General features: G+C 37.7%; 1 protein-coding gene across 1 annotated transcript in view; it reads right to left on the bottom strand.

Annotated features, from left to right (window-relative positions):
- COL5A2 (collagen, type V, alpha 2) overlaps positions 1-13,076 on the bottom strand; it is a 54,108-nt gene that overhangs the window by 14,314 nt on the left and 26,718 nt on the right. The window contains exons 20-41 of the mRNA XM_009695093.1: positions 12,828-12,872; positions 12,623-12,721; positions 12,118-12,171; positions 10,943-11,050; positions 10,807-10,860; positions 9,977-10,075; positions 9,228-9,281; positions 8,618-8,716; positions 8,455-8,508; positions 8,303-8,356; positions 7,758-7,811; positions 7,132-7,185; positions 6,768-6,812; positions 6,216-6,314; positions 5,265-5,372; positions 5,087-5,140; positions 3,228-3,281; positions 3,053-3,106; positions 1,961-2,014; positions 1,024-1,131; positions 863-916; positions 630-683 (exon numbers count right to left, since the gene is read on the bottom strand). Of these exons, the coding sequence (XP_009693395.1) occupies positions 630-683; positions 863-916; positions 1,024-1,131; positions 1,961-2,014; positions 3,053-3,106; positions 3,228-3,281; positions 5,087-5,140; positions 5,265-5,372; positions 6,216-6,314; positions 6,768-6,812; positions 7,132-7,185; positions 7,758-7,811; positions 8,303-8,356; positions 8,455-8,508; positions 8,618-8,716; positions 9,228-9,281; positions 9,977-10,075; positions 10,807-10,860; positions 10,943-11,050; positions 12,118-12,171; positions 12,623-12,721; positions 12,828-12,872 (1,512 nt within the window). The remainder of the gene's footprint in view (positions 1-629; positions 684-862; positions 917-1,023; positions 1,132-1,960; positions 2,015-3,052; positions 3,107-3,227; positions 3,282-5,086; positions 5,141-5,264; positions 5,373-6,215; positions 6,315-6,767; positions 6,813-7,131; positions 7,186-7,757; positions 7,812-8,302; positions 8,357-8,454; positions 8,509-8,617; positions 8,717-9,227; positions 9,282-9,976; positions 10,076-10,806; positions 10,861-10,942; positions 11,051-12,117; positions 12,172-12,622; positions 12,722-12,827; positions 12,873-13,076) is intronic.

The raw sequence follows: 13,076 nt of genomic DNA, 5'->3' as shown, positions 1-13,076 counted from the left end.
GCAAATTTCTTTTGTCATCAAAACATTAAAAGGCATATGAGGAGAGTGACATAGACCTCTGTGTGGACTTGAATCCTCACTTGTTGATCTACAGCTATGTTTTGGGGATTTTTTTTTTTTAGTGTTTCTGAAAATAATGTTTAGACATAAGAGATTTTGTGGTTTTGGTTGATTTGGGTTTTTTTTTATTTATTTTAATGGATCTTATGAGTAACCCCACTGATGAGATAGCCCGTCAGAGGTCTGTTCCTTTTCGAAAAACTCTCCTAACTTCAGTTACCACTGAAGGGACAAAAAAAGTAAAAAGTACAGGAAGATATAGGTTGCTGGTTTGTTCCTGTAAGCATTTAAGTCATTAGAGCAGCTTGAACAGCTCAAAGTCTACTTAACCCAGTGAAAAGTCTTGCACTAATTTGGACATACTGACACTGGATCAAGACCAAGGCTAAGGAGTTTTATTTAATGAAGTCGGATGTAAGCATGCAATCAACAGAAGTCAGTGTCGACAAGCCGTACTCTTTAGCATCAGGCCATAAACACTCCTTCACCTTTCCTGTTTTATTTAGTCTTCAGGTTTTCAACGACCAGTTTATAAAACATACTTATTAGGAATATGACAATTGACTTACAGTAGGTCCTGGAGGCCCAACTCTTCCAGCAGATCCTGGGAATCCAGTAGCACCCTAAAAACATTTTAACGTCAACTTTATTGAAAGAAATACAGCACTGCTTACCTCAAATGTTCTCAGCCGAATTAGTGAGCAAATGTTATAATTACAGACTGAGATGAGGAGTGACACACACATTACATAAAATTTCAGTATTAGATTATCTGCAGTCAGGTCACAAAAAATCTACTTACAGGTGGACCCTGAGTTCCTCTACCACCTTTCAGACCAGGAACACCTGGAGGACCCTAAGAGGAAAGGAGAAAGAGAGGGGTGATAGTGAACACCCAGAACATTTTAAATAAGCACGATCAGCCTATGCCACTGGTTCTCTGATTATGTTATTTATACCTACCGGTGGACCAGGGGACCCAGCAAGACCCTGTGGTCCTGGAGACCCAGCATCTCCTTTCTGTCCAGGTTCTCCAGGTTCCCCTTTCACACCTGGTTGACCGTCAGGGCCCTATAAGAAATAATGTTTAGGAGAGACATCAAGTCAGAGAATACCAAATCTTCCCAGGCGAATAGTCATTTTGTAGGGAATTTCTAGAAGGCAAAAAATAACAGAAGAATAAATCAGCCCAGAAAACACTGCATTTGCTTAATGAGTCAGTTCAATAGAAATGTAACAGTTCAGCACAGTCTTTAGAAAATCACAGATATTTCCTGAACAGTCTGTGAAGTGAGTATTTCCATTTAAAATAATTTTCTTATCTAGCTCACATTTTTCATTTCTTTAGATTTCCTATTTTCCTGAGCAGCTATTACATAGCTAAAAGCAAAAGGGACTGAACAAACATTGTCTTTTCTGGTCTTTTTTTTTTCCCAGGGAAAGGGAAGCAGGTGCCTGACTCTTTGTGCAAGGTCTGAAACAGAATATTTAGGCTGTGGCAAATTTTAGGGTATTCACTGGAAAACTCCCAAATGTTTCATTTGGTCCATCAACTCATTCCAGCCTTCACTGCTCATGGCGTATATCTTTGCTACCTTCAGTAGATGACACTTTATAACTTGCCTCATTTTAATCTCAAAGGAGCAACATAGCCTATTCATGAAAATATGAAATCTGATGAACAATTACATAATCTTATCAACAAAACCACTTTTCAACTGTCCAGGGTATTTATTGGCCCTTTTCTTTACTTTATATACTGATGGGAAAAAGAAACAGATCTTTTTGTAACAAAAATGTGACTCGTGTTCCAGAACACTGCAGTATTATTCATAATGAAGGAAACCAAGTATGTCAAAGTATGACTAAAGGAAACTCATTAGTGTTACAAAACACATACCGGAGGACCAGCAAAACCAACAGCGCCAGTTGGGCCATTTTCTCCTCGGGAACCCTGGTCAAAAAAAGTTAGAATAATTATATTTAACAATTGTCTTTCTATATACAGTATAATTTACAGTTAAATATACAAAACAGGATATTAACTTATTTACTGTCGTGTGATTATACATTTGCCCTATTAATCAGAATCAAATGATCTTTTAATCATAAAATCAATGATGTTAACTATGATGTTAAGATCTGCCATGTGTTCAACACTGTATTTCAACTTTCAGAATTGAGAGAAGGCATAAGCAACCACTAAAACAGCAGTAGGAGAAATTCTGCTCACAACCACTTCCAGGGATAGCACGATTAGCCAAAGAGCACACACTTTATGCAACCTACCACTCCAATCAGACCGGGAGAAAAACAGTAGTTCAAAGATGTATTGCTCTACAAGGTCTGAACGGGCTAGGAGCTGCTTCAACTGAGCTTTCCACATAACATTTGTTTGGAAAAGAAGGACCTGAAGGCTGCCAAACTCCAGCACTCCAAAGAGAGGTGGAAGCTGTTCCAATTTAAACTGGAAATAAGACTGTTCTGATTTATGACAGAGACACAACCTATTCTAAGCAGTATGAAGGATCTAGAAGGGCTGAGCCTCTAATTCCCGAATCAAAGTCAACTCTTAAAATGCTTAAAATCACAAATCGATGGAAGATGACAAGAGTTAATGTAACTAGATAAACTAAGGCATACCTCTGCACTTTGTCCATCTAAGTATTTGTATGTGTACAGTAGTATCTGGTATGGGCATGCTTTTAGAAACATTTAAACAATTAAAAGTGGTGGCATACTTTCAGGAGTGAGGTAAATGAGGGTAAATCTGTTTAAAGTTTGCCCTAAAACAAGTACAGGACAGAGGAACAAATCTGCTAATAGTTTTGCAAGTACATAGCATCAAGAGAGAAGTACAGATTTTGGCTACAAAAGAAGGGGGAAAAAAAAAGAGGCAAATCTATCAGCAAATGAGACAAATGCCCGGAGTTTGGATCAATGTTAGATATTGTTGACCTATGCCAGGTAAAAATGAAGCATGTTTACTCACAGGGTTTCCACGGGAGCCAGGAGGACCAACTAGACCTCGAGGACCTGGTTCACCCTTAAAATGAAATTGAAGGTTATTATTTCCCAAGTAACTTATTTGACAAGTAGCAAAAACTCCAATAAAGTCTGATAATATTAAGAAACTTCAGTACTGAATGGAATAAAAATCTGTTTACCTTTTCTCCAGTGGGACCTGCTGGACCCATTGGGCCTATTGGACCAGGGAGACCCTTTTGAACAAATTAAGAGGAAAGGAAGTTAGAGAAGTGATGCTTCAAAACAGTTAGTTTAAAACTTCTCATATGTTACTATTTCTACAAGCTTTTTCATTCCTTTAAATTCTTCTCCTTTATCTATGAAAACTTGTTGGGTCTTCTTTATCTAAAATTGACTTGCATTCCCTCTCCCAGTGACCAAAATCCCACATCTCAAAAGACCTGCTTTCTTTCAGTCTCTCTTTCTTCACTAACTTTATCTTCTCCTTTATGCAGTGTTTATGAGTAAGGCCAATGACTGGGGGGGGGAAGCAGCCCTGGCTTTATTTTATGCTCTCGGGAGGAAATTAAGTCCTTTTCCCCCATTTGCACAGAAGCTGTCTTTCTTTTATGTCAGTATTTAACTGTTTAAATTAATTTTAAAGTGTTCATCATTACTTTTGAAGATATATTTATGACTCAGAAACTCCCCAAAACTGCCGTTTTTCTTTTCACGGAGCAGAGTTAGGCAAATAGGTTGCAAATTCTCCATCCAAACCTATCAACTCTGTGTAATGATCCCACAGCACTAACTATATTACCTTCTTGAATATTTAGATATCCCAATTACAACTCCCTTTCATTAGAGCCAGACTACAATAAACCTGCTCTAGGTTTGCCTTGAACACAATTCTCCCTCCTACAAAAAAAAAAATAATTGCTCTGGAACTTAGTTCAAACTGTAGACAAATACAAAAAAATAAGGCATTAACAAAGGATACTGCATCATCATCAATGCTCTAGTGGTAGGTAGCAGAGATATCTGCACATACCTAGGCTTTAGAACAGGGATGTACATTCAACTCACCATTACTTTACCTGTTCATTAGCTACTGTAAGCTATAAACGTGCCTTACAATGACTAACAACTATTCTGTATCTTTAGATAATATCTGACTTACATAACTAATTCAGGCTCACAGCTGATAATTTTAAATTAGTGCTTCCATTTTCTAGGGTTTCTCCAAAACACTTTTCCTCTTGAACTGTAAATTTAGTCCAGGCAGGACCCTCATCTTTTGAATGTAAGTCAGATTTCCAAATGCCTAGCAGCTAGTACTCCAACTGGTTTGCAAAACCCAAGAATCTCAAATACATGTAATTCATGTAAAAAGTCACTCCAATAACTTCTTGGAAGAAAATATGATTAGTGCATACACAGCAAAACCAGTGTATTTGGGATTATTGGACAGTTGGTCTATGCAGAAGAGTGTGTGCAACATGTCTTGAACATGTCTTGAGCAGACTAGCCAAGTTATTTATGCACAGGAGGTTCAAAGCTTTCCAGAAGTGTCAGCGACTTAATGCCCATGTGGGGCTTAGTACATTTACAGGAATTTTCACCTGTGAAACTCAGGACAGACTGTGGGCAACTCAATCCAAACAATAAGGAGGCATCTGCCTTAGTCCAATGGTCAGAGCTGGAAGGTCCGCTTTTCGGCTATTGATCTCTGCCTGTCCCTTTTTCCATGTTTCTACTATAGTCAGCTTAGCTGAATCACAAATCAACACGCTATTTCTAGGAATCCTTTCCATTGACACCTTAACTCCCAGTATTGATAACACAAAACAGGGGCTTGGAACACAGACATCCCAAAACATTGTGCACAGCAATCTTGAAAAAACCTGAAAATTTGGAGGGCAGGGGTAATGAGAATGACTATCAACCCATGATATCGCCATGTTGAGTAGTATTTAACCCAATGAGCTGAGTGCCCCTAGCACAATAAACAATCTGGTGTGTGAAAAGTAGGTCTAAAAAGAGTGATAGATTTACTTACTCTTGCCCCGTCATTGCCAGCTGTACCTTCAGCACCTTTCTCACCTATGCCGCCCTATGGAAGATACCCAAAAAGTCTCAGTTATGACACTTTTTGCCGAGTAGTTCATACCCTGGAATGACAGCAGTATTAAGAGACAGGTGATTCTACTCAGGACAACAGAAATACACAGACTTACTCTATCACCCTTGGGGCCAGGCGTTCCAGCAATCCCTCTTTCTCCAGGCATACCTTGAAGACCTGGTGGGCCTGGATCACCAGGCGTCCCACTAGGTCCCGGGCTTCCCTGAAGCGAATAAAGAACAAGTTGCTGTCTATTCATCTGAGAATTATCTTTGCCTCTAGGCTGCAGAACACACTGTGCCCGTGTTGAAGTCTCTGGGGTACAGTTTTAAGTAACAATTTTCTCTTAAATTTGGACTTTATTCATGTCCAAATACTTTTCTTTTCCCATTGTGTTACTCAGGAAGTTCAGTTGTAATATTGTAGTCTTTCCAAATACATTAGTATTTATTCAGTGCATATTGGGGATGGGAAGGGCAAAAAAAGCAGCTTGAGCATCTTTCTACCTTGACCGTGATGCCACATGGGTTTATTACTCAAAGTAGCGACAGGTAGAAGTTGCCAGAGGCAGAGATGCTTTATTTATGCTTTCCTTCTCACAGCTCATGTCTATTACAGGTCCCACATTACTAGAGGCACTCCCTGCTTGGGGTGACCTTCCAAGGCCTAATGAAATCCATTTCAGGTGAAAGGCAGGCATGCAGTCTTCAGCATTTTCTTTTAAATGCTCAGCCCTACCAAATGTCTTTGTGTAAATTGACATGGCTCTTAAAACATTGCTAGAAGGTTTTCTGCAGTTCAGAAATGGCTTTGCCCAGTTCTACTGAGAAACACAAAAACCATTTTAAACTTCAGACCTATATAAATTATTACAAAATGTGATTTCTCAACATTTAAGTATCTTGCAAGTTACTAATACTGTTATACTGGAATAATTTGTATGTCCTCCTAGAACCCTTATGTAAACAAGATACCTTTCGTGAAAAGACCTCTCTTTTATGTTCATACATATGAGCAGAATTATACACTACATCACTGCAGCAACACAAATTTCCATTCAGCTTACCTTTGGACCATCAGGACCATGACCTCCAGCCATACCCTTTTCACCCTGGAGTCCTGATGCACCTGGTTCTCCTCTTTCCCCTGGATTGCCACGTTCTCCCTACAAAATGGAAAAATTATTACTTATTTAGAAATCAGGGTACAGTTCTGACAGACAAAATCCTAAATATACCATAAGTGCAGCACTGCTATTTGAACAAAGAGTCTATGAACAAATTCTAGGAGAACTGATCAAATAAAAAAACAGCTTTATGCATTTATTGTTAAAGGTAGGGGAAATAGCATGTTGCTTAGCAAACTAAAACCTGTCATTTCTCAGTTGGAAACCAAACCATTTAGCAGCTAGTACTCAACATCACTTGACAAGCTACAAAACCATTAAAGATGGTAGGGTTTACAGAAACCATCTTAAAACATATCCATGTTTACAACGATTTTGCTGGTGGGGAAAAAAGCCAAATATTCACTTTAGCTGTTAAAGTCCATATTATGTATCAACTTTCAACCTCAAAGAACTGTTATGAATGTTTAAACTCTGAAAGAAAATACCTACCCTAGGGCCCAACGGACCAACAGCTCCAGGATCTCCAGGCACACCCTAAGGAGAACACAACTCACCATTAGAATGAAAGCATTATTCATAGCCTTATAGTTATGGAAATTAGAGATAAACATTTTCATTTCCAAAGTACTGTGAATGTAGACGGCTAGTTCTGAATATTATCTGACTATGACAGGACGAGATAATCCAACACAGTCCAAGAAGATGGTCAGATTCTAGTAATTATTTTATCCAAAAGCAGTTCTCAGACAGCTGGCAGACTATTTTGAAACATAGTTGGAAATTAAATCACAAAGAGAAGAAAAGGTAAAACTACTTTATAAAGTGAATTCTTGTTAAATTACACTGAAATTACCTGATCACCTGGCTTTCCTCCCTCACCTGGAGGACCTGGTGGCCCAGGCAAGCCCTGTAAAAAAGTAAATAAAATGGTCACTAACATGATAGAAAATTATGCAAATCCAGATTTAACTAAGATACCAAGAATATGAATGTAGTATTATACTCAGTACAAGAGTGTGCCCTCAGAGATCCCCAAAGTCAGATAGTTACAGGAATACTGCGCCAAAGTGTTTCCCCCTCTCTAAATGAGATGACAGTCCTTCTTTAACATTTGTAGGACATATGCATATCAGCCCTAAAAATAAAGTTCTCTATAAATAGAGATTGACTTAATTAATAGTTCATTATCAAAACAATTCTTTTGCTCCATATTTGGAACATCTTTGGAAAATCTCCAAATTAAAACTGAAAAACAAAAAGGTTTTCTCAAGGGATACAGAGCTGGTATTGAAGTCTCTGCCAGTTCAGTTTCGTGCACAGCTGATGTGAGAGCTAAGTATGACTAATTATTCTGAACATCACTGCCTTAGTTCTGAAGTTGTATTTTGTTATACATCGCTTGATGGAATTCCTCCAATTTAAGTTGATAAAGACATAGCTGTTTATTTTTTTCTTTAAAAAAAAAATGAATGCACATACCTGAAACCCTGTAGGACCTGGAGGGCCTTGTTCTCCTCTTTCTCCTGCCAGACCCTACACAAAAGAAAGTAATAAGTATACAGTAGAGGAATATAGGCAGGCTCCACAATTTCTTCTCTCTGAATATGTGTATTTTTGATTAAGTATTTGTTTATTATACATTTTTACTTACCCCAGACCAAGATATACCCTATCTAAAAGATGTAATAAGATTTATCTTATTTCTTTAAGATCCTCCCCAAAAAAATTCGGTGCCGACAGGAAAACACTCAATTCCATTGAGTCAAGAAAGCTAGGAAAATGAACTATGAGAAAATTTTGCTCCTTGCACTATTTTTTGGAACGGTCAGTAAAAGGAATTAGGCTACTAACATACATACTTTTAAACATGAAGCTTCCCATTTTTCTAGGAAAATTTTTTTCTTTAAATGTTCTTGGGATTTTTTGTTTGGAATCAACAACTGGCATGAAGATTAAAAATAGAAGCAGAAAGCGTAATAAATGGATGGAGCAATCGGCAGGCAGAGTGTTAAAAGTTGACTTACTGGTGGGCCAACAGGACCGGAAGGACCAACTTCACCATCTTTACCAGGGGCTCCCTAAATTAAAATGACATCAGAAGAAGTCTTGTATAGTGAACATATACAAGAGAAAAGCATCATTTCTTGTAATCACTGCAAATGAGAGTCACACTCACTCTCTGTCCTGGGACACCCGCATTGCCTGCTTCTCCGGGTTTTCCAGGATCACCCTAATTTGCAGAAATAAAAATGACTATTTTTAGATACTGTTTTCATCCATTAAAATATATGCAAATGCTTAACATTAAACAGATTTTGGGTACCAGGTGCCATACTCACACTGCTACCCTTTGGCCCAGGAAGGCCCATGCTGCCTGGCTGACCTCTGATTCCGATTGAACCTGCTGGACCTGGACGTCCATCTTCTCCAGGAGCACCCTACAGAGATAAAGCATTTTCCACACTAACTTACAAATATATTTATTCATATGAACCTATTTACCCCTGGAAAACGTTTGTATATATAAAAAAATAACATTCATCTGGTTTAGTACTACAGTTATCGGTCAAAATGTCTTTAAAGTAGACATAGCTTTAGCCATACTGCTGGATTTAACCAAATACTATGCAATTATTATCACTGAGCCATTATGTACAAATACTTCATTGTTTCCTTAAAGAGACAGTTAGAAAAGATATTTAGTTCAAAATGGTTTAAAAATATTGCAGCAGCTGCTAAACAACAGACACTGCTACAGAGACAAAACTAAAGGAATAGTATCTGCACTAGTTTTGGAGTTGGGAATCTAAAGTGAGGTAATCTAACATAAAAGAGAACATGAACCTTCAGAAACCAGGAAAACTCAGATTAATAAAAGTAATTTCAATATGTTGGGACCTTTGAATTACTGTGCCGTTAACTGAAAGGACTAATTTTTGTGTCACTTACCAAGGGGCCAAGTTTTCCTTCAGGGCCTTGAACACCTGGATTTCCTGTCAAACCCTAAAAGCGGGAATATCTGTGTTAAGGTTGTTCATATAATTCTAGAACAATAGAGAAATATAAATAAATCCAAAAAATACACTCAGTTACTACCATAGTACAAACTTCTCTGTATCAAAGGTCTTCATCTTTGTCTTCACTTTATAGCTTCATCTCCCACTACTTTTGATCTTCCCTTTCCCTGTTCTCCCTTTTCCTGCTTTTACACCTCTTGAGCTTCTCAGAGGCTCATCTTTATTTCTGCCAACATTACCCAGTGATCTATATCACATCTCATACTTGCTGCTCGCTTTCTCTCCTTTTGTGGTATTTCAAATTCTCCTCAAATATTTTTCCTGAAAAAATTTCTAGATGACATGCACCACTCAGCTACGTAAGTTATCAATCACCAATTTAATGAAGGTTGGTCTTCAATTCATATTATGTGGCAACTATGTGCTTCCCAAGCACACTTCCTCCAGTTGCATTAGCTGGTCTCAATCAGGGCTATTTCTCCTTTTTTGGAGACAAATGGAAGTTGTGTTTCCCAACACCAGCAGGAAAAAAGACAAGTATTGTGGCCTTTACCCTTTAAGTAGCTCCACTGAAACAAGTCTGTCTTTGTATAACAGCTTCTGAATTCTGCAAATTTCATTGTTGCCTTTTGAAAAAAAAAAAACGCCATGGTTTATAGTGTACTGCTATTAGTTCCTTACCCTTGCACCCGGGAGGCCAGGTTCACCAGGACGCCCAGGATCTCCCTGACCTCCTTTAGGACCAGAAGAACCTGCTGGACCACGCTCTCCTTGGGCACCCTAGAAAGATACCAATGGGCTACTATCAACAGGTAGAACAGTGACAGTAAGAGATGGTTAAATAAAACAGGTATCTTCTATTAAGGACCTATTTTTGTAAACAGAGTTCCAAATCATTAATATTTTTATTATTATTGCTTTTTTCCCAAATTATTACTTACAAGTTTTCTCTTCCATAAAGCAAATTTATGTAAGAATTTTAGAATCCCTGTATTTTTACCAAGTAGCCAGGAATTTACAGAAACACTAGACAAATACGTATGTGAGTCACTTCCCTGGAAATGTTACAGCAGTTAGGAAAGCCAAAGACAGATAAGCCCATCTGTTGAAGGGACAAGTCTAGAAAAACTATACCATACAAAGGAAAAGCCATTTTTCAAATAGTTACCTACTACAGAGCAATACATAAAGCAATATAGTAGTAGAACAGGTCAATGTCTCTTATCTATTCACATTTCAGCATGAGGGAGCATCAAGTGAGGGACAAGCAAGCAAAGCTGAACATCACGGGAACTGAAAGTGACTTTTCCAAAAAAAAATTTAGTCTCGAAACGTTCAGACCTCTTTTGGGCATTTGTCAATTCCTTTTGATCCTGTTTCCAGTGATTTTGAGGATCTGCCTGTTTGCCCAGAAGCAGACATATTTAATTGAACACTTTCTTTCTATATATCTGTATGTATGAAAATTTAACAAATGACTCATAAAAGATGGACACTTTAATTTAATTTACCTTTGGTCCAGGCAAGCCATCAGAACCTGGAAAACCACGGTTACCAGGAGCACCCTAGGAAAAAACATAGATACGAGATTATTATCTTAATTTTTACATAAATTATTGCAAATTATTATTCTTTTGGATTGCTTACCCTTTCTCCAACAGGACCTGGTGGACCTACTGATCCTGGATCACCTCGAGGACCTCTTTTGCCTTCTTCACCTACAGGGCCAATGGGACCTTGGGGACCTTGTGGGCCCTAGTGAAAGTAAAATGTTTTTTAAAAAATCATTGTTAAGCTCACCACTTTCCAGGTATATTGAAACAGATTGTCTTCTAAATATCATAAATATTTTTCTGAATAAAGGAGAAAAATAAATAGGTTACGAATCAGTTAAAAAATGTAGGTTTTCAGCATCAGCTTTTCTCTTTTATCATGTTTATAAGCTAATATTTCAGTAAGAAGTGCACTACAAATAAACTGTAGTTCTGCAGTTCAGCTGTACAGCGCTTCTTATAATAATCACCTATTTGCTCAGACACAATAATTTGTATTTATTATTACCAATTGGACAAGCTGCAAAGGATTAAAAATTCAGCGACACTCTAGTAGAAATTCTCAAAGGAGAAGAGAGTCAGTGGTAAGGAAATCGTTACTTCATTTGTACGTTTTTGTCAGTTATTACACGATCATTAAACTAGCGAGAAAGAAAAACTAAAGATTGGTTGAGTCAAACTGATTCCAACTCTGCATAATCACTTTTCTTCCAAAACCCACATGGTTACAGCATGGAATTAGCCATATTCTCAAATAATCTTCCACAAATACTAGCTGTGGGTTAAACAGATATTCATACCATACATGTACAAATATTTCTATTACTTTAATGTATAAACAAAATATAATTAATATATACATAATTGCATAAAGTTTAAAATAAAAAGGAGTTTTTAATTATGATTAGCACACAGACATGCGGGCTCTTAAACATCCAGAATCATATGGATCCATTTCATATGAGATGAAGAAATTAGAATACACTCATTCCGCGTGCTACAGAAACCTCAGTAGATGCACTAATTGGTTTTTCTGTCCTTGAGTCTTCTAAGGCCTATATTGGGTAGGTGATTTATAACATCAAAGGACCTGCTTCGCCATTCACTGTCAGTACTGTCTAGCCAGGTTCACTGTGGTTTGTCTTCCACAATAATTACTCTCATGATTATGAGCATCAGAAGCGTCTTGAAAATTCTAAGAATTTACTCAAAATACTCATACAAGACTTGGTGATTCCTTTCCATCTTAGAAAGCATATGGAGACTTACAGGTTCACCTTTGGGTCCTGCTTCTCCCTTGAAACCTGGGACACCAGGGTCTCCCTGAAAACAAACACATGAATAACACCCATAAGGTTAAAACTCTGCATAAATTGCATGACCTTTTTGAACTACGCAATGAAACAGAAAAACAAATCCTTCTTTAGTAACTAGGTGTAGGCAAAATAATAGGATGCTCATAATAGTTCGTCTTTCCCCTTAGCATGCTTGTTTATTATGACGTTATCAAGACAAAAACTTAAACAAGAAAATTTCAGGAGATAACTGTTATTGTTTGTCCAAGTTTATATAGACACTCCTCTTTCTTAGACCTTTAAGAAGCAAAAATAGTATTTTGGACACACAGAAGATTCACAAGATCTGAGTCTCAGCAGACTCACCAGCATGCTATTAATTTATTTAAAGGAACCTCATTGCTAATCACTGTTTTAGTTTCATGGAGTGACACATTTGCAAGACCTTACAATTTCCACAGAGACAAAGACATCATTACCGGCTGGCCTCGAATACCAGGTGGGCCAGTACTGCCTTGTGGTCCTGGGGAACCGGGTGGACCTGATAAACCAGGGGGGCCTCCAGTGCCTGGAGATCCCTACAAACAGAAAGAACAACAAGCACATTCAGGAAACACAATAAAAATAAGGAAATAAAATAAATTCACTTACATAATTTCTTCAACAGGTGATACGATTACTTACAGTAGGTCCCTTAGCACCTGGGGAACCATCTGTCCCTTCGGTACCCTAAAGATAACGTACCAATCATTAAAATTGATTTCAACGAAGAGAGTAGCGATAACAAAAGCAGAAGATGATAGTTATTTTATCCACTTTACAAGACCAGACAATAAAGGCTATTAAATAAATACAGCAACATATGATCTACTTGTGCAAATACTAATACGGGTAACAAAGCATGCAAGTTAATGTGATTTTTAATCTTTAAGA

This window comes from Cariama cristata, unplaced genomic scaffold, assembly GCF_000690535.1.
Source record: "Cariama cristata isolate BGI_N322 unplaced genomic scaffold, ASM69053v1 scaffold9852, whole genome shotgun sequence".
Taxonomy (NCBI): domain Eukaryota; kingdom Metazoa; phylum Chordata; class Aves; order Cariamiformes; family Cariamidae; genus Cariama; species Cariama cristata.
The sequence above is the reverse complement of the archived record's forward strand: the minus strand, read 5'-3'. Positions and strand labels throughout refer to the sequence as shown.